The sequence below is a fragment of the Parus major genome, chromosome 5, assembly GCF_001522545.3.
Source record: "Parus major isolate Abel chromosome 5, Parus_major1.1, whole genome shotgun sequence".
NCBI classification, from domain to species: Eukaryota; Metazoa; Chordata; class Aves; order Passeriformes; family Paridae; genus Parus; species Parus major.
This window is the reverse complement of record NC_031774.1, coordinates 7,451,118-7,477,857: the sequence shown is the minus strand read 5'-3', so window position 1 is coordinate 7,477,857 and position 26,740 is coordinate 7,451,118. Positions and strand designations below refer to the sequence as shown.

At 44.1% G+C, this 26,740-nt stretch overlaps 1 protein-coding gene across 1 annotated transcript in view; it reads right to left on the bottom strand.

The window, feature by feature from the left end:
• Window positions 1-26,740, bottom strand: part of ABTB2 (ankyrin repeat and BTB domain containing 2) — a 111,603-nt gene that overhangs the window by 3,851 nt on the left and 81,012 nt on the right. The window contains exons 4-14 of the mRNA XM_015629721.2: window positions 12,173-12,325; window positions 10,745-10,910; window positions 7,667-7,756; window positions 7,126-7,227; window positions 5,607-5,703; window positions 4,808-4,943; window positions 3,569-3,795; window positions 2,690-2,868; window positions 2,208-2,313; window positions 1,962-2,064; window positions 1,441-1,531 (exon numbers count right to left, since the gene is read on the bottom strand). Of these exons, the coding sequence (XP_015485207.1) occupies window positions 1,441-1,531; window positions 1,962-2,064; window positions 2,208-2,313; window positions 2,690-2,868; window positions 3,569-3,795; window positions 4,808-4,943; window positions 5,607-5,703; window positions 7,126-7,227; window positions 7,667-7,756; window positions 10,745-10,910; window positions 12,173-12,325 (1,450 nt within the window). The remainder of the gene's footprint in view (window positions 1-1,440; window positions 1,532-1,961; window positions 2,065-2,207; window positions 2,314-2,689; window positions 2,869-3,568; window positions 3,796-4,807; window positions 4,944-5,606; window positions 5,704-7,125; window positions 7,228-7,666; window positions 7,757-10,744; window positions 10,911-12,172; window positions 12,326-26,740) is intronic.

The window sequence follows — 26,740 nt, the reverse complement described above, 5'->3', positions numbered from 1 at the left end:
GGGACTTTGGGCTGAGGTGACAGCGTGTCTCTGAGCAACACCACTGTCCTTGTTTCGGATCCGGATTGGCGAAGCCTGGCAGGCCGGTCACGCGCGGAGCTGCCAGCGAGCCCAGCATGAGTGTCCCGGGGACCTCCCAGCCACTTGCCTCCCCTGCTGGGCTTCTAATCAGCTTCCAGCCCCTCACCAGGCCCGGAGGAAAAGGCATTAATTGTTTGCAGGGAGAGCAAGAGGCAGCTCCTGCTCTTTGATCTGCATGTGCCCACCCCCAGCCCAAGCAATGTCAGGGGAGGGAATGGATCTGGTGTGGGAACAGAAGTGTCCTGGGTGCTGTGTGGGGTTTGCAAACTCTGCTTGCCATTCCTAACAGGGCTGGGAACAAAACTAAGCTGCTTCTTGCAAGACTGCCTTATTTGTGTAACAGAATTAAGTGAAGGCAATGCCCTTCCCAGCAGAGTCCTGAGCAGGACACACATCTCTGGTGGCTCAATATCCTCCACCCTACCTGAGCCTGCCTCTCCTTAACCCATCTGACTGCATTTACCATCAAATTGTGAAATACTTCACTGCTTCAGTTCTTTCTAATTTGCCTCTCTCTCTCTCCACTTAAGCACAGGTTTATCTTTAGAAACTTTTTGACGTACAAATGCTGTTAAGAAAGATTGTTTCAATACTCAGTTACATGAGTCTTCTCTGTTGTGGCTTGAGCTGCAAAATTTGGAAGCCACCTAAATCCAACACAAAACTTGTACAGTCCCTTACAAGCAGAACAAAGATGTTCTTATGGTCAACTTACTTCCCTCTAGTGAGATAACAGCACTGCTGACCAACAGACCAGGTTTGTTTGCTTATAAAAAGAGGAAAAAAAATGCCTCGTCCCTTTAGTGAAACAGCTATACCACCTATTCTTCACTTCACATCCCCCCGTTCCTCCACTAAACATGGAAATGTCATAAAAGCATAGCACAGTTCTCAGTTCTGAGCCTTTCTTGACAGGGATACTACTGATTTCTGATCATCGGATTTGAATTAATAGGAAGCCTGGCAATGCACCTGCTGTAAATAAGTTACTTTTTGCTTAGCAAAGCATGAAAATGGTGCCACAGAAAGTACGAAAATGGTGTGTTAGAAGTATAAAACTACTTTTCAGTACAAGACTAGTTTCTCCTGCTTTATGGAGGAGTCAGATGCCTATGAAGAAAACAAGAATATAGACTGGAGGATTCTGTTTTAAGGCTGGAACTTTGGAAAAAGGGTATTTCAGAAAACTCCTGAAATTCAGATCTTGAGTTGAAAGCTACTCCATTTCTACTTTCAATATTATCTAATTATGGAAATACTTATTACCTACTTATGATATAACTACTTGGGTTTGTCTTGCCTTCCAAGTAGTTGAGAAGATGAAAAAGAATAAGGAAAAAGTGGAATCAAGTCCCATACCTTGAAAATGTTGTATTTCATATCGCTGATTTCAACAGTCTTGCTGCTGTGGCCATCGTGCTCTGTTTTATTGGTCATTAGTGTCTTGAACCTGGGAATGGTTTCAAACATTTTTAATTTAACTGTATTAGTGTGTCACCCACTCTTCACGAAACAGCAAGAGGAAAACAAAGATCCCTCCTTGTTCTTTTCAAGTTGCAAATTGAAACATTTCCTTCCATTTAATGACAATTAGTTCGGGGACAATTTAAAACTGCAAATTGCCTGGATCTGATCTAATCCCACCCTGTGATAGGTGGAAAACCTTGTTACTATGCCAAGAACAGAGAAAGAAACTGCTAACTGCAAGTACACCAGGCCAGTGTGAGATTCCAGGAAAGCTGGAGCAAGTGCAGCTCTCCCTGCAAACTCTGGGAGAAGGAATGGGAAGTCTGGGAATGACTGGAGATGTACACTCCAACTACCAGACATTTCAGGGATGATCATGGCTGGATTAATTATGCCCCTGGTTAGTGACTCACCTGTTAGATGCAGTAACCAGCAGGACTTTGTGTGCATAAAAGAGCTTTCCTTCCACTAAGAAAGTTACATCAGACATTTCTTTATTGTTCAGAAAGTGAGGATCTGTTTGGTAAAGCGACAAAAAAAATTGTTGACTTTTTTTTTCTAAACTGTGCATGCTTTTCAGAAAAAAAATCCAAACAAATTAAAAAACCCAACAACCCAGAAGCAACCAAAGAAGCTCACTGCTCAGGTGAGCACCTCACCCAGCCGAGCTGGCAGCGTCTTTCGGATTTCGGGAATGCTGGGAATGGGGCTGGTGCCGTAGCAGTGGGTGAAGATGGATGCGAGCTGCTGGTTGATGGAATCATTCTGTGAGGAGGATGGAACAGGGATCAGCAACTCGACATCAAGCAGGTTCCAAATGTGCTGTAAGGGCTCAACCTGGGGCTTACAGCAACTGTACCGTACAGGAGTAACTCCCCATAGAGGGTCAAGCTTTAAATTAAGGCAGAATTACAGAATCTGTGGAGTTATGGAGGTATACAGAGCTGTAGAGCTTCCCCAAGGTGTGTTTGAGGACTGTCTGAGGGCTGTTTATGAATTTAGATAAATGCTTCCAGGCCCATTTCCATGCCATAACTCCTAGGGAATTCGCCCAGCCATTCTCTTGTTCCTGCTGTGCACAACAACAACAACAAAATCCCAGAACTCTCAGCTCTGACAGAGTTATAAAACTCTGACTTACTTTGCTGGTTTTGAGGATGTCAAACATGAGCTGCAGCCCCTCACTGACCAGCTCCTCGTTGTAATCCTCCTCTTTGATGGTGACAAACTCTCGCAGCAGGGTCTGCACCACTGAGTAGCGGGACTGGGAGAAGGTTGTCCGTAGGGACTCGATCCACACATGGAGCTTCCAGGGCACTCCTGCAGCCACAGAAAAAAGGGACAGAAAGATGATTTCCTGAGGTGTCTGTGAGGACATTATCCTGCTCCTATTACTAACACTTGGCAGCACTGAAGTAGTTCTACTTACATCCTAACAGCAGATAGATTTTAATCTTGGTATTAAAGGTGACTGAACTGGGTCACTGATACATTAAGTGACAAAGGATTGGCACCAGGATCATAAATTGGAAAAATTTCTGCTGATTTTTAAGGATCAGAGATTCCCTGTTTTGTTCTGAGCTTCATGGTTAGTCAGAACTACAAAATAAATCTGAAGTTGTAAGGGTACATAATGGCACACAGCTGAGGTGTGAGGTCTTTTCTCCTGGTTACACACAAGCTTCACAAAGCTTTTCTCTCTTCTACCTTGAGATCAGATTTATTCCTTCACCTTGAACCACTGATAAACACTGAATTTTAGGTGTCAGTATCTGACAGGGAGAGATGCTCCTTGTTTTTAATATGTGGGAACAGAGGATCCAGTCAAGAGTAAGGGACATCCCAGAGCAGCAGGAATTTGAAAAAAAAAAACAAAACGAACTTGTGAGGAGCCTTTAAGCACTTTTAAAATTTAGATTAGATAGCTTTGCAGCTGGGGTTGTAGCTGTTCTGAGTGACAGGGGCAGAAAAGGAAGGTTTTTATGCCTTATGTGCACAGTGCTCAGAGGGAAGGACTCACCCAGTGCCCTGAGCTCCATGGTGATGTCCACGTAGCCGTGCTCAGCACTGTAGTACATGGCCTCCTGCAGAGCCTTCATCCGTGTCTTGCACAGCCGCACCTGCCCCTCGCTGGAGCTGCCCTGGCTGGAGGTGTCACTCTCCACCCCCTCAGCCAAAATCTCCTCCAGGGACAGCACATCCCCCTTCACCTGCTGGGGCTGGGTCAGGAGCTTGCGCAGGACGTTCCTGAGCAGGGACGAGAAGTTTCACTTACTAACAAATGAAACTGCAACGACTCAGACAGGACAGTGGGGATTTGGGGTAAGGGATCCGGCTCAGTAAACAAAAATTTCCTTCCTAAAGACAGCTGGCACTGTGGAGCAGCACAGAAACCACTTGTCCTTCCCTACCCCACATCCTAGAAACTGGTGCCCCACAGCAAGGGCTAAAACATGGCCTGTACTCCTCACATGGTGGGTTTGTTTGGAATTTCACACGGCAGTTGCAATAAAGAGACTTTCTTGTTTGTGTCTTGTTTGGGGAGTTTGCATCACTGATGTCCCTCAGCCAGCTGGGGACAGCTGCTCCAGACATTCCCCAGGCCAGCAGGGCCACCCAGCACTCACTGTGCTGCTGCATTGCCACCAGCCGCTGCTCTCCTTGCACCCACACCACTCCCTGGGGCTAAACCCAGCTTATTTAAGGGCCCAGCTTTAGGATCACCCCATTCTATCCTATGGCAGAACAAGCCCTGAATCTCACTAAGGTTTTTTTTTTCTGGGAAGACAGAGACTTCTGGAGGAGCTTGCAAGTAATGTCTTATTTCTGAACAACCACCCTGAAAACAGGGTTGGAGAGCCAGGCTGGGTGGTTTAATGATTCACCTCTTGGCTGGCCATCCAAAAACCAGAGATGCAGACACCCAGGCTCTGCTATTATTTTTGCCACCTCAACCTGATTAGATTCCGTCTCAGAACATGAACCAGGATCTCATAACCCTCATCTCATAACCTACTCTTAGGTGGGACTTGGTCTCCTGAGGTAGGGCCTAAAACCAGCTCACCCTCAGGGCCGCAAAGCCACACCAACAAGTGTAAGAATAAGAAATAGCAAAGACCTTTGTTCTTTGTTGTCAGGAGAGTCTTAACCCCATCTACCGAACTGCACATGCAGGGGTTTGGGTCACAAAGTCACACAGGACACACAGTATCACCCAGAGCGCAAAAAACCCCTGCTCTGATCAGGAACAGAGCATTACCTGTGGCCGTGTGCTGCTGAGTGGCTGAAGCAGTTCATGTCCTCGTGAAGTGACGATGACATCCCGTTGACTTCCAGCATGCTCAGGAGTGGATCGGCGCCCCTGCTGAGCAGCAAGCTGACCAACTCGTAATTCCCTGGGGAAAAAGAACAGGAACATCAGGATGGTCCCTCTTTGGAAGCGTAAAACACAGATTTAGCCACAGGCAGGACTCCCTGGCTCTGCTCCCATTAGATGGAGTAGGGAGGGGGGGCAGGAGATCCAGCACTGGGTGTCACTGGGAGGGGAGGAAGCCTTTTTTATCCCTTCCATAAAGCTTGGAGCAGAGCAAGCCAGCCACTCATCTTCATAAAAGCACAAAAATATTAGAGAAAGAAACAAAAGGAAAAGAAACAAAACCACTTTGAGGTGAAAAGTGTTGACAAACAAGGCCAGCACGGATTTGTTCACAGAATGCTTAACTCCTGACAGCCTGCTAGAAGAAAGGCAGAATTTTTACCTGCATTTAATAAACTAATAAACCAAATTTCTTTATATAACAGTTACTCTTCCCCAGGCTGAATGGAAACTTGTTCATTTTTCACATCTGGGTGTTGCTTAGGCCCACAGACACACCCAGACTAGACAGGGGCTGTTTATGTTCCTTGACAAGTGCTCTGTGAAGGAGTTGGTGCCATCAGCTCTGCAGTGGGGCTCTGGGGAGGAGTCAAGCATGGGACAAGTTGGAAAACAGATACTTGGGGCCCTCCAGGCTGGTGGCAGGAAGAGATGGAGAGTGCTGAGGCCACAGGGAGCTCACCTGCAGCTGAGGCCAGCTGGAGGGGGGTCTCGGCATAGTTGTCCTCCCCAGTGTTCACGGCAGAGCCCTCCACGTGGGCACCAGCATCCAGGAGCAGCTGCAAGGGACACAGGAAAGACAGGGAGTTGGGAGAAGAACAATTCAGAAGGGCAAAACAGCCAGGGCTGGGTGTTAGAAAGGAGAACCAGTGGGTCCAAAGTGAGGAGGGCACGCACACGAAGGGCCCAACTGGAGAGCACCACCTCCTCTTTTAATCTCCTTTATGGCCATGGCTGTGCAACTGGAATCTCCCAGCTCCAAAGGGCTCTGCAGTCAGAGCAGGAAGTCCATCTTAGCTCCATGCTGTGCACAGGAAGCAGGGTTCCCCCAGGGAATTACCAGGCTGGTCATACCTTGTGGAGCCTGTGTAGGGATGCCTGGCAGCTGCAGGGATTTGTCACACAGAACCTGCTTTCACTGAACTGCTGTGAGGGAAAGAGCCCCCTCTCAGATGAAGGGGAGAAGATTAGACGGGGATGGGGATGTGTTTTAGCCAGGTGGGGCTGGCACAAGGCTCTGGAGCACCCAGAGCAGTGCTGGCAGGGGCAGGCAGGGAGGGTAAGCCCTGTACGTGTGTACCCACCAGGATATTTCATGCTTCCACAACTGTGGGCACTGCAGTACACAACAGGAGCTTTGATACACTTGGCTTCATCTCCTGGGAGAATCAAACTCGTATCTTACACATAAATTAAGGCTGTCCAACCCCTGGAATACCAAAGGCTGCCCAGGCAGCTTGCCAGGTGGAATCTAATCTTTATAATTATGTACAAATGTACACAAACAAAAGATGAGTGTGTGCAGCCTCCTTTTACTTACATTTTTTTTTTATTCCTTCCCCTTGAGCAGGAGGTAAATTAAATTCAACAGCAATTGATTGTCTGCTGTGATCAGTTTTTCATTCCCCTAGAAGTCTGCGAAGCATTTCTGGGGCTTCACCCCATCCTGCTGCCCCTTGTGATAATTCCACAGAAAAGGGAGAAGAGAGGATGCCACAGACTCAAATCCCACAACAGCTTAAGTCTTGTTCATGCAGTTCTCAAGGATTATGAAAGAAGTTACAGACCATTTGCTGCCATTAGAGCAGAAATCAGCATACACTGGATTTTTGCACACGTAAATTTATAAACCAATTAATATCTACTGTTATAAAGCTCCTGATCAAAGAGCCAAACTGTAACCAGCCCACGTGAAGCACTAGTTTATTTAAAACCAAAGAAATTATTGTGCAGCACTGTTTTGGAAGCAGTGAGCTTTGGAGAACTACTGAAACCAAAGAAAAATATGGAAACACACTGGATTTTGTTACCAAAATTCCTTGCTTGGAATTATGTCACCAATTTCCATTCTCCTTGTTTTAAACAACATGCAGTTTTTTCACTGTTTTTTCAGGAGGCTCAAGAAGCCCAAGAGCAAGGGCTCACAGCGCTGCATTTCAGTCCCGTGTGTCTCCTGGAAGGATTCCAGGCTGGAATCTTACCTGGACCACTGAGATGTGCCCGTGCAACACCGCGAAGGTGAGGGCAGTCCAGTGCCGGCTGTCGGGATGGACCGAGGGGTACCGTGGAGAGGCACTGGGCACCTGGAGAAGGGAAGCAGGCACTCATTACCCACTGCAGCCTGTCTGCCTTCATGCCCTGCCTTGTACAGAACCACCTTCTTCCTCTGTGAGTGACAAGCCCAGGGAATGGGGACTTGGGCCGCTTAGAGAACACTGCTACCACCACTGACCTATCCCTTGGGATTTTTTAATGGGCTCACTGGTTTCTCCCTGTGGCAGCTCCTTCCCTCCCCCTCCCTGTGCACATTAGACTTGCCAGTTCCAATCCTAATTGGAGCCACTGAGTGCTCCAAGAGGTTTTAAAGGTTTTCTCCCCCCTCCCAAATCCCTGCAGCAACTGTTTCTGAGACAAATGCCTTGCTTGAAGCTTCCAGGACCGAAGCCCTCAGTTGCTAGGAGAGATTTCAGAACTCCTCCTGTTAGTTAAAAGATGGATAATAATGGGCAGAGGGTTACTCACTGGAATATCTAAATTTGCTCCAGCATCTATAAGCATTTGGACCATGGCTTCATCTCCAGCAGCACAGGCATACATGAGGGGAGTCATACCCTTCAGAAAGGAAATGAAAAACAAAAACAAAGTTATCTTTCTAGCCCTATCAAGAGTAAAGTGTGTATAGGGACAGCATATATATATATATATATATATTTGATTTCTATGAAGAGTGGGCACAACTGATACTGGAAAATGACTGGGACAAAACATCACTGGACAAGGCTGAAAGAACACAAAAAGGATCAGTGAAAATCCTAGCCCTGTATTGTCCACAATTCTCCAGCTTTCCCAAGGCTGACAACAAAGAAATGCCACTTCTTGGCTCATTTGTAGCCAAATGAACTGAAGGCAGAAAGCAACACAAAAATACAGAAGATGAATTTATTTGGCAACTTCTCCCCATTGCTAAAATCCTATTTGCCTCAATATTTCAGCATTTCAATCCCATAAATCTCCCTCCCTCTACTTAACCAGCAAACCATGACGGCTCAGAGATGAATTATGAGAAAAATGAGCCTTACTTATGGAGTTCATTCCTGAAGTATCCAAGGACAGAAAGGAAATGGCCTGGTAAAATCCATTCCTGCTCACATCCCACAGCTTTCCTGCTCCCTCCCCTTAATTATTGCAGGCATTTGAATTTTTTACATCTCTGCTGCTCGGTGTGCAATAACAGAGCTTCATCCTTAATGGAAGCTGTACTGTAAAATGGAATTACATCTCTCACACACAAGTTCTGCTCTTGACTCTGCAAAGGTGACTTTTCAAAGCAGCCACAACTCCCAGCTTTGTGTTCTGGGGCACTTCCATTCATGAAGGTATTTCTGGGTGAGATTCTCTCTGGCTGAGGTATTTTGGCTTTTGTGGGGCTTGGGAGGCTCCACATTCATTATAGGCAAATAAACTGAGAATTCAAAATGCAGGTCTGCAGGCACAAACCCCAGGGTTCTAAAACTTGTATAGACTTACTGTCCTTTTTTAAATTTTTTGTGTTAAGTTTGCACTCTCTGCTTGCTCCTTGCAAAGGGAAGAAGAGATTGTTTTCCTAAATATCCCCAATTCCCTGAGACCAGAGTGCTTGTTGGTACCCATCAGAACTGAATACAGGGTCCTGCTCCAAACTCTTGTTTCTGAGGGGATGTTGAGTTCTTTTCCACAGATTTCCATGTACACAGATGAAAAAGTGGGTCTGAAAATCCTCACATCCTGGGAGTGGTCAAAATTCAAACCTGGATCTAAAGCCTTTGTATTAAATTATCTGGCAGTTCTGTCATGCCTGAGTCAGTCTTGCCAAGTTTGGGCATCTGGCTTTGTCTTACTCTTTTCCAAAAGGAGTAAAACAAGCTGGTGGCAAAGTCCAGCTTTGGTTTCCTATTCCAGCTATAGCAGGGTTCATTCCTAGAACTTGGATTTAACTCTGCCTGGGCTTGGCAGTGCCATGCAGGCACTTGCTTGGACACAAAGCTGAGCTGCTCCAGAGTCAAGTGGAGAATTTCCAAGCAACAATGTCTCCAGAGGGGGCCTGTCCTGCCCTTTTTGTTGGTGCCAAAACACTCTCTGAGGGGCAAAGATGACAGAGCTGCCCCACTCAGAGCAGGGCTGGCAAGAGGATCCCACCCATAGGATAAGGCATCAGTGAGTGACAGCAAAAACTCCTCAAACTTCCCAAGGAGCTGCCCAGAGGGGTCTCTGTGCTGACAAAAGCCAGACAGCTCCCTGTTTGCTGGCTGGATGAGAGGAAGGGAACATCCTGCAGTGAGAAGTGACAGTCCTGGCATCAGTATCTGTGGTGGTGACATTGGCTCACAGTGGAAATCACAAAATTCCCTTTGAGAGAATGAGAGGCCTCTGGACCACAGGAAGAGGAACTGCAAAAACTTATTTTAAAAAATAAAAAGAGGAAGTGGGAAACCTTTATAATATAAATCTGCCACCTCAGTCACATTACTAAAGTGAGTATCTATGATGAGATACCCATGCCAGTGACCACAAAGCTCCTGATACTGGATTTGTAAATAAGGCAACTACAGGCCCAGATATGTCCAGGATCAGTTTCTGCTATTTGTGTATACATTCACACTTCCCTTAAAACTGCAGGATGGTGGGCAGTGCCATGAAAGATGTGCAATGTTCAGAGCTGGGTCTGAAATGCTACTGCAGTAAAATGCTGGGTGTGAGAAAACCTCTCTACCTGAACATAAACCCTCTTCCCACTGCTCAATATCCTCTTGTTCCAGAGATGTGACAGCTCATTTTCCTGGCTGTGACAGCTATAACGAGTGTTTATTTAGGAGAGGTGACTTTTTTCTCCCCCCTTTTTAAATTAAAAGCTAATTCCATGCATTGAATGATGCCCCAGAGGACAGACTCTGCTGTTACTTGATGGGACTGACAGCATGAAGCAGCCAGAGACTCCCAGGACTACCAAATCCCTATGGTCCAGTGTGGCTGAGCAGAGAACAGTTAAAAATGGATAAACAGACACATCAGCATGATGGACTCTGAGCAAATCTAACACTGACTGACACCAGACCACTGCGGTGGGGATCTCAGTGCTGTTTCTTGTATTCCAAAACTGCCCTGAGTCTGAAAGCCATGAGACAAAAACACCTTTTGGTCACTCCTCACTGACTCAGTCAGGATTTGGGCTGTTGAGCCAGAGGGGAGTGTCACTGGAAAAGAAACCACTTTGCTTTGACATCCTCTCAGCACGTATCAGACTTTCCATTCACTGCCCCTGTGTTAACCTGCCTGCCATCAGTGCCTGAGACAGCCCATCCAAGGAACAGACATTCCAGCTGATAAACAATCCACTCCGGGCTCTAATGGGATTTTTTTCTTTTTGGAGGGGCAGCATGAGAGTGGGGAAGTATTTTACTGTGTTTTAAGGGATGCATTTTCAGCCTAAAACACAAGCTAGAATTAGAAAACCCTCGGAGAGGCAACAAACACGACCCGGTATTGATTTGCCACGTGGAAAGGAAGAAGCAAGCTGCTGATGCAGGGAATTTTGGGGTTGTGAGCATTTGTTCTGTGGCACACCTGATCATCCATGGTGTTCACCCCATCAGGGCCCAGGGCATCGATGGCTTGGTTGATCAGATCCGTCCTCCCGCAGTTCAGCATCCGGAAGCCCAGATCCTGCTGGAATTTCTCAGTAGCAGCTTTAGCATCCAGTCTCCTGAAGGAGCTGAAGCAGCATTCAGGTCTGTGAAAGGCAAAAGAATTCCTGAATGGTGCCCATACCATTAAAAAAACATATGTATCCTTCATCTTTTCTGGGCAAAAAATACTGAAATTTTGAAAAAGTATGAAATAAAAATCAAATTTAGGCACCAGAACATCCTCAATGCTTTTCCAGCAACTCAGTTAAAGGAAGTGCTTTAACATTTCTTTGAGGATCTACTAAATCCTTATCCTTTATCTATCAGGATATCTTTCAGGACTATCAGGGTAACTTTTATGAAGGAGCCTAGGGATTACTGTAAATCCTCTGTCTGTCTGCTCAGACTCTTCTGAATTCCAGACCTGGAAGTGTGTCTCCCTCACTGAAGGACCACTTCCCAACTGGAGGCTGGGACTGGGAGGCTCAGCCCTTTGATGTTATTTTGGGGTGAATGCCTCCCACAGTATCTGCCTGGTTTCCAGCACAGGCTCTTGAGCAAACTCTCAGTGAGTGAGATATCAGCCTGCCAAGTTCCTCTGATAAATGAGATGCTTTCAGCACAGCCATCCTCCTCTGGAGAGCCTGGACAGCCTGCCGAGGAGCAGAACATTCATCACCTCACACAGAAGATTCAGGATGAATCTCATATAAAATCCTACCATAATCTTGCTCTAACTGGTATCACAATCTACAGTATTACCCAGAAGAAGATGTGATTACTTTATATAATAGTAAGAAGAAAAAGAAGAATTCTGTTAAAAAAAAAAAAAAGTAAAATAAAATTACACCACTTGAAATCCAGTGAACCTCAGAAAAATAAAGTTTTTGAAGGGATGGAACTTGCCTTTGCACATTGTTCCTATCCCACAGCAAGCCAGGAATGAATAAATAAACAAACAAACCAGCTTCAAGACCTTTTTCCCCCTGAACATATTGGATACAAAATGACTGCTTTAAAGGATCAAATAATGTGATATGGAATCAACTTTTTTTTTTCCTGCTAGTTTTGATCTTTCATTCAACCTATCTTATAAAGCAAGGAATAATCTTGTAACTAAGTCTGAGTCATGGAAAAACCACAAACCCAAATACATATATTGCATATTTAACTTTCAGAAAGATAAAAATCTTTCTGCCCCAGCTTCAGAGTTTGGCCAAAGCTCCTTTATCTCTGGAAGTAACAGAAGATAAAACGTGCGTGGCCTGTATGGCACAGCGAGATCTGGCTTCCAGAAAATGTAGTAAAAGGCCATTTTAAGAAGTTCCAAGGATTGGAGGAGCTTTCCAAAGCTTAGCCCACGTACTTGAGCTGGCGTGGCTCGCAGTCCAGCCCCGGGAGGAGCAGCCTGGCCGTCTGCCTGATGTCGTCGCTGTCCACGGTCAGGCTGCGCCGGTGCTCAGCGTAGGTGATGGCCACCCGCATCCACTCCATCAGTGGTGGTAGCAGCATGAAGGGGCTGTGAAGTGAGGGGAGAAATCCATTATGGAACAAGGTCTGAGGCTGGAGGACACTTTGTGGGTTCCTGGGCGTGCAAGGGGGAGTCTGGCACGGATAAATCCCACCTGAGGAAGGAAACTGGACTGGAAGGTCATGGCAGCAGGAAGGAGTTGCTCAGCCTTGATCACCTGAACAGTTTATGTAATAGCTATGTCTGTTATTCCAAATAATCCATAGGCACAGGATTATTTATTATTTATTATTATTTTCATGCTCATCCGCTAGGAATGCTAAAAATATCCTTGACTGTTTGCAACTTCAAACCTTGCTAATTCAGTCCTGCCTCTGTTAATCTTTACATTACCATTATCCCCGTGGCTTTTTGCATTTTGCCTTTCTTATGCAGAGCTCAGTTTTCCCTGTCTGACCCCCAGTTTTTTCCCCCCTGAGCTTCCAGACCATAGAAGTGGTGGAAGAATGAGGTTTTACTCAATATGAAGGGCTGGAAAGCAATATTGGAATATAAATAAGGTAATCACAGCAGCACCAGCAAATGATTAGCCCCCCTTACTCCTGCTGTAAGAATGAAAACAGCAATGAGATTACACATTAATGTACAGTTACCATAATACTCCCATACATAACATATCTCATCCACCCTCACAATATACACCCAGACTGATCTATTTTGCTTGATTTTTCCCCAAGGATTTCACCTGCCACCCCAGTGGAAAGCTTGGAACTGCCGGCTGTAAGGAAAACACCTCTCCCATTCCCTGTAACAACTTCATTAACACTGTGGAAAAACAAACAAACAAAAAAAGCCCTTTCCACTTAACTATTCAAAAGAAAATAACTGAGGGGAGAAAGGATCATTTCCTTTACAAAGTTCAGAGAGAAAAAGATAAATATGAGGGAATATGAACTGATTCGGGCATTAATTAAAGCAGCTGAAGCCAACAAAGGCATTTTTAAAGCTGTGCCTGTGTACATATGCAAGGGCAGAAGAGTGAGCTGCACCAATCCCATTAGAATCCATTTATCCATAATGGGATTTGCAAGCAGAACTCCCTTTATCACGACTTTGAACACCCTTCAGGCTGGAATAACTTCACTCTGTAAAACTATGTGCTGTTCCTATTTCCCCAGTTGCAAGGTGCACCCTGAAACGCTGCCATTATCACCCTACAAACACACCCACTATTTTCCCTGTCTTCTCCTTGTCTTCCTTTTCCTCTGAATTGTGAAACAGGATCTACAAATCAGAGGGTTTTTAAGCACTGGATCCATCCTGGATTGCCAGGGCCAGGGTGTTTCTAACAGGACATTGACTTTCTCCTGTTATCAGTCTACTTTTCTGTCAAACAATCAGAATATCAGGGTTGCTACAATCACCACTTTGAAAAAAACCCAGCAGCTCATCCTTCCAAAGACTTTCTGAAAGGGATTGGATGAATCATTCCAGCTCATCCAATTCAGAGCTGATCGACTTCCCCTAAGGGAAGAGCAGGAATTGTCAACAGGCATTTAGGAGATGTCTTTCAGCAAATTCTCTGCTCCAGGGAATTTAAACTCTTATCCGGCCTGGAAAAGAGCCATTCACACTTTTTGAATGCAGGTATTTAAGAGAGGAGCCAAAATTAATTATTTTTCTATGTACTCTGCAGAGCTTCTAGCATGGGATTCAAAGTTCCACAGAGGTGGGGATGGCAGAGAAGTAGGCCAGGGAGGCTAAAAGCACCAGAATGAAATACAGAATTGAATTATATTTAGATTGGGAATGTTCAGGAGCACTGGAAAAGCTCATCTTACAATAGAGTCCATCTGCCACCTTTTGTGGTAAATAAAGATTTAGGCCACATCCCAGCTTCCCTGACACTCCCATGGTGGGAGTGGGAGCTGGGCACAGAACCATGTCCCTGATCAAACCCTGGTGACTGACTCAAGGCCCTGGGCAGCCAGAGCCTGTGGTCAGCCAGCAGCAAATGCCACGGAGTCTGCACCAGAAATAACACCTATCCTGAAGGAATTTCCACTCTGCAAAAAATCCACATGTGCCAGGGTTATAAATGGCTTCCACACAAGCAGGCCTTGGATGTGGAAAACTTGCTTTGAGAGGAATGGCAAGGAGAAAGATTTTTTTTTTCCCCTTCTGTTTCTTTTTTTAATCTCAACGGATTTTTTCCGAAGGCTTTAAAAGTGACAGTTCAGACTGCCTGGTTCTCTTGTGTCCAAAGGAGAGCAGACTTTGGAATGTAAAAAGCAGTGTCAGGAAAGATGCTCTCATCCTGCTGTCCTGATTTTCCAAACCCCACCACTGGCATTGCTGTGCAAATTGGATAAATTATTCATTATTCTACCAAAGGTCACTATAATGGCTTTAATTGCTAATTTGCTGGAAAAAACTTTGTTTGTCTGCAAAATTTCTAGCTTGAGGATGGGCTTTTTACTCTTTCCCACTACTTTTATCCAACCATTTCCTTTCTCCCAACTTGGCCACACTCTGGGAACAGCTTTATCTTCCTTTGCTCACTGACACTCCACCAGATAAGCAGCATTATCCCAGGACTGAAGCAGAAAGAAGAGGTGCAGTTCAGCTGAAAGAAACACCAACACTGGGTCACGTCGCACTAAGAAAATAAATGAAATTACTCATTTCCTAGAAAATAAAAGGCTGTTTTCAACCCTGTGGCCCTTAACCTGAGCATCCATCTGCCTCCAAGGAATCACTGATCATTTCACAGTCTGGAAAACACTGCAGGAGGGGAAGTGGAGAAACCTTCATGGAAAATTAACTGGGAGATGCTGCGAGCTAAGGAATTAATTTCTGTCTCTGCACTCCTGCCTGTGCCATGTTTTGCACACTGCCATTTTCCTCTGGTCTTCCTGACATTTAGAAGGGTTTGGCAGCTCATTAAATTCCACACATGAAGCGATCCAGCCTTGGGAAGCTGTCATATTCCAGCAAAAACTCGCTGGGGACAAAGACCCTCTGTTTTCTCAGAAGTACAATAACACCACCATGGCTTTTTCCAGTTTTTTGCCATGAAGTTGTCTTGGAGTGATGACAATATGAACTGGGAATGTGCACAGGATTGGGAAGTGGAACGGGAACTGCTCCTCTTCTGTACTCCTTGTGAAGAATCACAGTGATGTCTGATATTGTCCTGTGCTGTCAATATTCCACCCATAAATTTTCTGAAATTGTCTCCATCTGGAATTGGACAGCCACTCCATTCCCAAGGGGATCACCTTGGAGCTGAGTGAGAGTGCTCTGAGAAAGAACAGACTTTCTCCCTTCCTTTGAGCTAAACCATGTTGTTCTGTTTAGACACAGCTGAGGAGACCAAGCAGCACTTGGCAGAGAACTGACAGCAAGGTTTAGGGTTATTTTTTCCCTAGGTACTTTCATTAGAACGGCTTTGGACACGACTGGCAAATGGAGAGCACGTGCAGCATCTCGAGGAGAAGCTGTGGGATCACAGACCTTCAGGGATATCCATCAAAGAAATCATTCCCCAAAGTGGGCTCTTCTGGGGATTCCTAGGAGCACTGGGATCAAGGTATTTTTGGCAAAGGGAAGTTAATTGCATACAATAAGTAGAGCACTCCAGAGGCAGAGAATCATGCCATCCTTCCTCTGCTTTAAGCGCCTGCTAACTCAGGTGAAGACAGTGGGGTTTCCCACAAAAAACAGGCATTCCATCACATTCCTTCCTCCTGGCTGTGACCCCAGGAGGATCCAGTGACAAGACTGCTGAAAAATCACAGAGCCATAGAATAGTTTGGGGTGGAAAAGCCCATCGAGTTCCAGCCCCCCTGCCATGGGCAGGGACACCTTCCACTAGCCCACAGACTGCTCACAGCCCCTTCCTACCTGGAGGGAAAAAGAAGGAATAAAACATCTTCCCTGCTCTTCTCTGCTATTTTTCATTGCCTTCTGTTCTGCTACAGCAAAACAAAGTAGGAGCCAACAGTGACAGCAACAGCAAGAAAGAAAAACCTTGTTCTTCTAAACAAGGCTCTCCTTCTTCTAAAGCAGGAAATAAAATCCTGTCCTAATGGAAGCAGGTGGGAATGGCAAAATTCACCTCCTTCTTGGCAGCTTGAGCAGCTCCTGAGACACACAGGCACAGTCTCCCATCCCGCCTGTCCTCAGGCCTTCTAAATGGTCTGAGTGAACTAAAGCACATGGAAATATCACAATATTTATGGTCAGAGTGGGGTAGCCCATGGTAACCCTGCATATTTGACTTACAGGAACTATCCAGAGGCTCCAGAAGAGAATACCAAATCTTTAAAGATCAGTGTGGGGTTTTGCAAGGGACTAAAAAATAAAAAGGAAAGGTTTTCAGTGCAGTGAGCTAATGATTGAATTTATTGCTGGAATCCAACCCTATGGCTCAAAGTCACTAAGATGGAAAAATCCCAAGGATGGCAACAGAGTCAAAAAGAAATTGCAGTGAAGTCTCATTACTTGGAGAAGGGAAAAGATTCTCAGGCAAGACAGAGTATCCAAATCTCAAACCATGGCATGCTGATGTGGAAAACAGTGGCATATTTACAATTTGGATTCTCAAACAGTAAAACCCCTCTTCAAGAAGCAGGGAGAAAAAAAATATCTCAGAGTATGCAATTAGATGTGAATAAAATAACAACAGAGATGTTGATTTAGAAGAAACACAAAATTGCTGCTCCAAAATACAACCAGCTTCAAACAGGAGCTATTCTCACAGATTCAAAAGTATTTTACAAAATTTCAGGAGCTTCCCACATTTACAGCAGAAAAAATAGGAATTACTGTGCTGGGCCCCATTCAAGGATAATCTCAATATGTGCAACATCTTTCAAGGCAGACAGTTCAGATCCTTACAAAAAAGGAAGAAAAAATTTAATCACATCCAACTGACTCCCAAAAAGTGTTTTTCTGACTTCCCTTAAAACAATGACTGGCTAACATCTCAGAAGATAAGAGTTCTCAAATTTTAGTGGATTGTTATCAAGTTACTAAGGCCTTGGCTTGGCTATGCCACGAGTTTAGAGAGCTATCCTGCAGTCAGACACTAATGGAATGAAAGCCATCTGGATAATATTATATTTATTGGGATCCTTTCTCCACTGAATCTGCCTTCAGAATTTCCTCTGCTTACAGAATATAAAATGGTACAAGAGTAGTTTAAATCTAGAACTGGCAGCTCTACCTTACCTTAAGATCCTTCTTACCACAGACATAAATAACACCATTTCCATCCTTTGCAAACCACACTTAAAAATAAGGTGCAGCATCAGACAGGTTTTACTTTGTGCTGCTACAAATCAAAGGAAAAAATGAAATTTGAGTTCACTATAAAAAATAACATGAAGTAATCACTGGGAACTCACTATGAAACTTAAAAAGAGCTCTTGAGTCTATGGTTTATTTATTGTAATCACATTTTACAAACTTTACGTTACCAACAGGGAAAATATTTCATTTTCAGGCTGGAAACAAGCACTGGTGCTGTTCTGGAATGTGCCATGTGTCTCATTAGTAAAACATATTTGTAACATCTGCAAAGCTGAGGCAGGAGGAAGGTTTCTAGAGGGGCAGAAAATAATGAAAACCAACTTAAAGTGTATACAGTTGTTGATAAGAGGCAGATAAATATGCATGATAGTTTAACTATGACAATATGGTCACAGTTACGGGGTCAAGATTTCCATCTGTCCCTCCAGCCACACACGGAGCTGTTGGAGCCCTGATGGACATAGAGGAAACACAGAAGGGAAACTACCAATCCTGCTCCTGCTGCTGCTCTCAACTCCTCAGTGCTCTAAAACTCACTATAAGGTGAAAACTACTGCAAACAATCTGGGGGATGAACTATTCTTCCATGTGTCTGGACATAATTGCAGTCTTGATCTCAGTTAATATGGAGCAAGTCTAGTGGAGAGGATGGAACATGTCAGCTCTGGTGCCAGGCTGGGAGATCTGGAGATCTCCTCAGCCTGGAGAGAAGGCTTTGGGGAGAACTTAAAGAGTCCCTTCCAGGGCCTAAAGGGGCTCCAAGAACTGGAGAGGCAATTTGGACAAGGGCCTGGTGTGCCAGGACAAGGGGGAACGGCTTCCCACTGCCAGAGAACAGAGTTAGATGGGATATTGGTACAAAATTCTTCCCTATGAAGGTGGTGAGGCCCTGCAAGATTCTCAGAGAACCTGTGCTTGCCCCATCCCTGAAAGTGTCCAAGGCCAGGTTGGACAGGGCTTGGAGAAACCTGGCATAGTGGCAGGTGATATTGTGGTAGAAAAAGATCACCTTTAAGGCCTCTTCTAACCCAAACCATTCCATTATCCTGACTCCGTGATTCTAACAGCGGCTCTGGTCAGGCCATCTACATCAGATCCAAGCCTTTCCCAACTCCTACAGAAAGGTGACCAGCCCTGGTTTGCAAGCACAAAACACCTTCCAGACAAGATCCAACCAGTCCAACATGTGAAGTCCTGGTACCCAGGATCCACCTTGAGGAATCTGACCCAGGAAAACCTTGCCATGCCTTACAATTCCAGCAGCAAAGGAAAAAACTGGTACATTTTGGAGCAAGACATGAGCACAATTTACACACATGAAAGGAGTGAACCTGCAGCAGCACGTTAGGTGATGGTCAGAGATAAAGGAGGAGAACCAGAGTGGGGTGTCTGCTGTTTCTGGATCAGCCTTGATCCTGTGGGCAGAAAACCCAAGAGGTAACTCCTATGGTGCATTCCAGTAGCTACACTGGCAAACTAACAACAATAAAACAGACAAACAAACAAACAAACAAAAATCACCCATGCTATCTGCAAACAGATTAACCAGGGTCAGCTGGTTCTTTATTACCCAAAGCCGAGACTCCTCCTTCCCTGATTTTTTTCTGCCCATTACAAGTAATTCCCAACAGCAGGAGCACGATTGAGACAGCAGCCCTTTTAGTTATGACTTCAATCTGATTTGCCAACATGCATATGTTAAAAGCATATGCTGGCTCTGGAGCCAAAACCAATCTGCCAGATTCAATCACTGAACTCGTTTTCAGGGCCCAGCTGTAAAATCCTGACACGGAGCATTGCCACGCTCATGAAAACTGCCCGGAGCGCCCGAGTTAAAGCTCTGTGAGTAAAGAGCCAGGAAGAGAAATTATTTTTTCTGCAGCTCTGGAATACGGAGAGCTGTTCAATTAATTATAGCTGGAAAAGTTTGTTCAGTTAAACAAAGACAATTCTTACCGAAGCAAAAGGGTTTTCACAATAAACAGGGGAAGGTTTCCCATTTACATCTCAGCACAAGCCAAAACCTAATTAGTGTTTCAAGTAAGACATTTTAAAACACAGAATATTGGTATCTAGAGGCAAAACATTTCAAGGTTAAAAAGATTACTCTAAGATCGTTCTTTCCCTTTCAGGACTAAGAAAAAGTTGAAGAAACTCCTGTTTTTCTACTGACTTGACTGATGTGACATTCCTGTGCCATGTCACACTCCTGTGAGCAGGGACACTGTGTGTCGTCAGTCACCCTACTGCTGATGTCAGTGCTGTCCTCATGAAAATCCAAGGAATCTTTTGGCTTTTCACATTCCTGGAATCTGAGATGCTGCAGGAATGAATTTAGCATTAAGGCACTAAGAACACACCAACACAGGCGGGTTTGGAGCTCTCTTAGGTAAAATAATGTAATAAGTGCTCTAAAATCAGGTACCCATTCCAGCCAATAATTTAAGTTAAGAGTCCATTTGCTTACATAAAAAGGGCATTGAAAGCCCACTGGATGTAGCATTTGTGAATGAATGGAGAGCACTTTTCTAATAGTGCCAGGTAAGACACAAAATCTGCCATTAATCAAAGTTCAGAAGGAGAAGTAACATCACTGCTGGATCAAAGAGATACCAGTGTGGCATTTTTAATGTTTTAAAATTATTATTTTGCAGGAAGACATCACTCTGTCCTCATAGCAAAACTGCTCAATGAACACATTTCACCTAAATCTTTGAGGAGCTTCTGCTCTGCTCCTCAGTTCTTGTCTTAAAACTCTGAAGAGCTGCAGTACAGAATGAAGAGAAAAATCTAGTGGTGAATGAATTTGTTTCTGCTTTTTACTGGAAAGCATAAAAAGTTCCATGTTTGCATTCTGCCTTAAATAACTGAATGAATAGTGCCATGTAAGGTTACAGATATGAAAATGCAAGCAACAGAAATATCCTGAATTTAAAGAAAACAACTGCTGTGATTAAGTCTTTCTATGCCAGATGAGAAAGCACCTCATTCTTCCATTCTGTGTTTAAGACTGGGAAGTTTCCCATTTTCAAACTGTTTTTGTGGTTCTATCCCTGGGATTTTTATGATCCTATCAGTGGGCATCACCACTGAACCTAAACAGCAGTGGGAATGGCAGATACAACAGCTAAATGCTGAGATTCTGGTATGTGGATTTAATTGGCCAAGCTCAAATTCTTTCAGTTTTCAAATATCCTAGATTTAGAGCACGCATGTACTACATTTCAACATTTGGAGCTTCTCAGCAGATGCCACAAATTTCAACTATTAAGTCTGCTTTTAGTGCCAGCAGTGCTGCTGAGCAGCCTCTTGCTTTGCCTGCTATAGTGTATGAACTTTTACTGAATCTCAAATGAGAGTAATTTAAATGATTCAAATACCTCAATATATGGATGCAGGAGATCTTTCAGCAAGTCACAACCTGGCCTAACCAAGAGCAATGCTGATAGGACACATGGAAAAAAAGCTCTTACCCTGACACCCTCAGGACGCTGTGGTCAAACAACAGCACAAACAGGAGGCCAGATATGTAACCAATAACCTCCTACAAAGCAACTTGTCAAATTACCAAAGTTTTATATCTATTTCTCATGGCCTGTGAACTAAAGAGTTGCAGATTTTATGCCCAGATGGCAAATGACTGAGTAAGACACCAGCAATATTTGTTTACAGCCCGACACCTGCAGCACAGGTAGATGAAAAAACCCAACTGTCACTCAAGTCTCCATATCAAGTTATCTGCTACCCCATCTCTCTCTCTCTAAAAAGCCACACTTAAATAGTCTCATATTAATAGATTAGATAAACATTCTATTAGGGATAAGAGAATGATGTTTTCTTATGCTCAGATAAAAGCTGCTCTTGCAACAGGCCCAACCTGGTTCCTGCTGACCATGGCAGAGGGTGCAGCTCTGTGGTTCCTACAGGAACACTGAGGAATTTCAAGCTCCAGCTGCTCTCTCATTTATGTTTCTTGCTAATGACCAGCAAGAAACAATAATTTTTGTTTCTAATGCCAAATGGCAAGGATTTATTTTTTTCTTTTCAGCACCATTAAAATGCTGTTGCCAAAAAGCAAATCTCAAACCACGGAAGCATCAATGATTGATATGATAAAAATGACACAGCTAAACATGTGCCTATTCTAACACCATTGCACTCATCATGCACAATTACTCTTTTCCAGCTTGTTGAAGAAAATATCAACATTCTAAAATTCCACTCTACACTTCAGTACTTGTTGCTTTAATAAACTGTTCTCTCAGCATCCAATGCTCTGTTTCAAGCACAAGAAGACGTGGGACACACCTTTCTTCCCAGGACTTCTAGCTCAAAAAAAAAAGAAAAACAAACCACGAAGAAACATAATTATTTGAGAAATAAACTGGTTTTAATTTTATTTTCTTTGCAGCAGGTACCTCTTAGTCCTGACGGTGAATGAAGCTGTACAGAGCCCAAACTTTGTCACCACACTGGGTGGAAAAACTGGGGAAAACAGTGCTCTCAGATCAAGCCAGTTTGGCCATTTATTTTTAGGTATCTTGAGTGTTTGAGCACAGTTTAGCAGACCAAAAGTGGCTCCAAAATGTGTTAATTAAATTACTGTAAACTTCTAGTACAAGGAAGAATGGGATGCCCAGATGGAAAGTCACTTAAGGCACATATGTTTCTGTGATGTTCTACTACACCAACTCTTCAGTGAGATCCTTCCTGAAGAATTTGGCAGCCCCAACAGGGAACTGAACACTGGCTACCTGGCACAGTGCAGAGATGACAGAGGGAACTCAATCACCCAGTCTGGCTGCTGGGAGCAGGATAATTACAAGCAGCTAAGTTCTGAGCAGGTTATGTTAGCCCTGTTCTAATTTCATGCTAACATGCTCCTACTCCTCTCAACTATTCCTCTCAGACCATCTTCTGGAACTGCATCACAGACAACTCATCCTTTCCCACTGAAAATGTCCCCAGTTCTGCAGCACCTATCTGAGAAGAGACCCCTGTTTCTCTAGAAGGATCTTTTCCATTTCTGAACAAAGCCAAAGGGGTGAGAAATTGTTAACTGAATTCCTTCCAGCAGCAGAAAGCTTTCCAGCAAGCCTAAGAATAAAACCTTCCAACTTCTGCCCCTTCTACTTTCTAGACATTAAGATAGACTTTCCAATCCTGGGAAGAGAGACCTGCAGGTACAAACTCTCCAGTGGAACTCGAGTTGCCAGTGGTTTGACTCCAGGCTGGAAATGCCCCTTCCAGCAGCATTACCAGCAAAGCACAGCCTGGTCCCTCCTCTCTCAGCAAACACGTTAGACCAGCGCCCATGGGATCAACACCAGGTGCTTCAGCCCCAGAAGAATCTAAAACCAGGGTTGAATCAGCTCAGACATGCAGCTCATTTGAATAGGATTTGTGTTGCAGAGCAGAGGTGCTTTTTAAAACAGTCAGTTCAGCAGCTGCTGTAAAACCCATGTGATTAAAATGGTGCAGTTTAGCTCTGTAAGTGACCATGAGGTCAGGGCAGCACAGGGATGGGATGGGGAAGTGCAAACTGCCTTGGAAAAGGAAACCCAGCAGAGACCAACAACCTAGGATTACCCCAGGGAAAGCTTAGGTCTAATCTCCCCAAGGTCAGAGAGAGAGAATGATTGTTGCTATTATCACAAATTATACCCAGAAATATTTACTCTACAGTGGAGCTTTGCTCTTAGCAATGTGTTACAAAGATGTCAGGAACAATAACAGCAAAACCCTCAACAACCTGCCAGCTCTGGCTGCTGCACAGCAAAGGCTCAGGATTGTATTTATTTAGTGTGGCCTTTGTTAAAGCACCAGATAACTCCTTCCTCAGGAAACAGGCATGTTCTGCAAGGGAAGGGCTGCAATTTAGTCCAATAGGAAACAATATTAACTTCAATTGGCAACAGCAATTACTGAAGAAGGAGAAACTTGTTGGCTTGTTACCATCACTGTTCTTTGCAATGTGTGCAGAACTTTTCATCCCCAGAATTACTGATTTTTTGTTGTATTAGTTACAAGAGCACTATGCTGGTATCAGGAGGCTGTACTTAAGGTCCTGTGTCTAGGAAAGACAGAAACAGGAAAGACAGCAAACCTGCAAGAGTCAAGCAGAGAGATGCAGACCCTCAGTCAGTCATCTATTATTTCCATAAGCACTGTCTAAAAGATGGGAAAAGAAGCCAGAAGACCTTGCCTAACTCATTGCCGTGTTTCTGCAACACTCTAACAGCTTTGTTTTAGGTCTCCCTGGACTATTTTCCTTTCAATCTTAATGTTGATTTGCTGCTGATCACAAAGAGCAAACAACAAACAATGCACAACACAGGTTGCCCACAGGCACTGGAGATTCCCAGATGCACCAGCCCCGAGATTCCAGGCAGCTGAGTAGCCAGGCTCTCATCTTCTTGCACCTTCTTTTTTATCTGAGCAGATGGAAAATCAAGAGCAGAAGCCAAGAACTCAACGTGGGCATCTCTGCTGTAGTTACAGTAATTACTGGAGCTGTAATTGCAGGGTGGTAACAAACACAAACACACACGAAGTACCTGTTGTCTCTTCACTGCTAAACAAGACAGCCAGAGATCATCTCCCCACTTTTCAACACTTACAAACAGGGACTTTCACCAGAAGTGGCTCCAGTAAGTGACAGCCTTTCCAGGGACTTACAACCAGCAATGGGGTAAAACCATCAGAAAAGCAGAAAATTGTGTTTTTCAAACAAATGTTTTGCAACTGACAGGACAGAAACTGTCAGACACCTCACACTTCTCCAGGTAGGGGGTGAGGATCAACCACTTCCTGCTGAAGAGCCAGGGAAGAAGGTATTGATTCCTGTCAAGTGGGAAATCACCGAGTGGAGAGATGTTCAACAACTCTGAGGGCAAATACTGAAATTAGAACTACACAGGTAGAGGACAGCTGGGGTTGGAAGGCACTTCTGGAAATCGTTCAGTCCAAAGCCTGTGCTCAAAACCAGGGTCAGCTGAGCACATTGCCCAGGACCACATGAAATGGGTGAATTTTCAGGTGTCCTGTCCCACCTGTAGCAGTGCCATTTGAGACTTCAAATATGAAAAGCAGCAGCAGCGTCTCAAGACAGCCCAAAAACCTGACTTTTCCCCCCACAGCTTCACACACAGCCTTTATACTGAATTTTTTCCTTTCACTGTACTCTCTTTTGTACCTGTAGTATTTCCTCTGTCTCTTTACTCAGCCTTCTCTGTGCTGCTCCATTTCATACAGAGAGAGTCTTCTCCTCCCAGTTCTGCAGAATTGTGTTTTTACCACACCCCTGCTCTGGAACAGAAAGATCAGAAGATGCAGGGGCTCCTTTGGAAGCACTACAGTAACACTACAAATTGCTTGCAGCCAGCAACGTGGAAGAAAGGCTGGTCTGTCCCAGGTGTGAGATATGTAGAGTTGGAAAAAAAAATAAAATTGAGCAGTGCTTGTTTATACAAACAACATAAAAGAGAGGGGGAAAAGTATCTAATTGAGAGTAGAGTGCATTGCCAGCTTCAGCAGTTACACTTGGATGGATTTGATCCTCAGGGTTTGCAATTAATTCCCTTTACCACTGCCAAGGTCATCTCTCACATTCCAGTTCTGCAATCTTTGAACTATAAAGAAATGAACAATTTAAAAAAAAAGACAAGATGTAAAAGTACCTCAGTAGGTGATGCCAGGCACAGGCAGGAATATTCCAGGAACGGAAGCATAACTGGTGTCTATCACCTACTGACTTCAGCCAGACTTGTTTTAATTCCCTTCCATTTAATAGTCCATAAACACTTCATCCTAGGTCTCTCTTCAGCCTTTCAGTTAAAATACCAGAAGCACATATGCAGGAGTCCCACTTCCATAGACTCTGACTCTGTCAAAATCACATTTTTTTGTCATTTTGATCCAAAAGTTACTGCTGAATATGTGCTGAGATGTCCCATAAACAGCAAGATGGTGAAAGCTGCTCATCATAAATGTGCTAAAGATACTCACTTCTCTTTTTAAAATGACAGATGTTCTCAGATCTCAAAATTGTGGAATATATTCAATGTTTTCAACTATTTAGTATGGGCTCAGCAAACAAATGATCCAGCCTAAGGTCAGGAACATCACTGCCACTGAACAGTTTATTTCAGTCAATAGATACATGTGGGTTGCAGCTTACTAGACTCTGAAATGGTGTTATTCATGCCATCTCCAGTGAATGAGAACCTCAAAATCACAATTAAGACTGACACTAACTGGTCAAAGTCTAAGAGATGCATGGTAGCAGCCTCTTTCCCTTTGTTGGTGAAGGAAGTTGATCTTAACTGTTTATAACCTTTTTATTCTTCCAATAAATCTACCAGACTAAGCTTTCATGGATAGCAAATAGCTTTTTTTCCCCTTTAAAAACGGGGGCACATTTATATATGCCCTTTGCACAAGCAATGCCCTAATGGCACAGTTCATTGTAAGGCTTCCTTCTCTTTCCCTGTATTTAATCACTGTATTCCTATCAAAACAGCTCTGAGGGAAAGAATAAAATCAATGGACTGTGGCATAGGGATGAGGCTGGAATGTGTGGACACATCTTTCTGTTGACTTCAGGGATGCTCTGAGTGGATTTAAGTACTGTTAAATTCTGCATGATCACAGCATTTTGCTCTCTCAAGGCAAATGACTGGATCAGGTTCTGCTTTTATTATTCCTGTCCACCTGTTTTTGAGTGATGAGGCAGCTGCAGACAGAATGGAAAGATACTCAGACCTCTCAGACAAGAGACCCTAGAACTTGTTTTATTGCAGACCTTTTCAAGGGAACTAAGTGTATCAAGTTCTGCTCCTGATACTGCATGGAAACAAAAGGGTATGGCTGTAAAATAAAAGAATTCAGACATAAATACATTAAATTGGAATTAGGAAAGACTAGGCCACAGATAAATCTAAAAGACAGGCAATGATGGAGCTATGGCACTTAATAAAATTGCATAAACCTGCAGTTAAAAGGAGCAGAGGGGAAAAAAAACTTCATGACCGATCAGTGAGAGTCTGGAAAGATCCATCTGGAGAAGAGATTTGTCCTGAAAAGCCTCAACCAGCCCTGAAAGCAGGGATTCCTCTCAGTGATGTTGAGGATGCAGCTCAAGCAAAC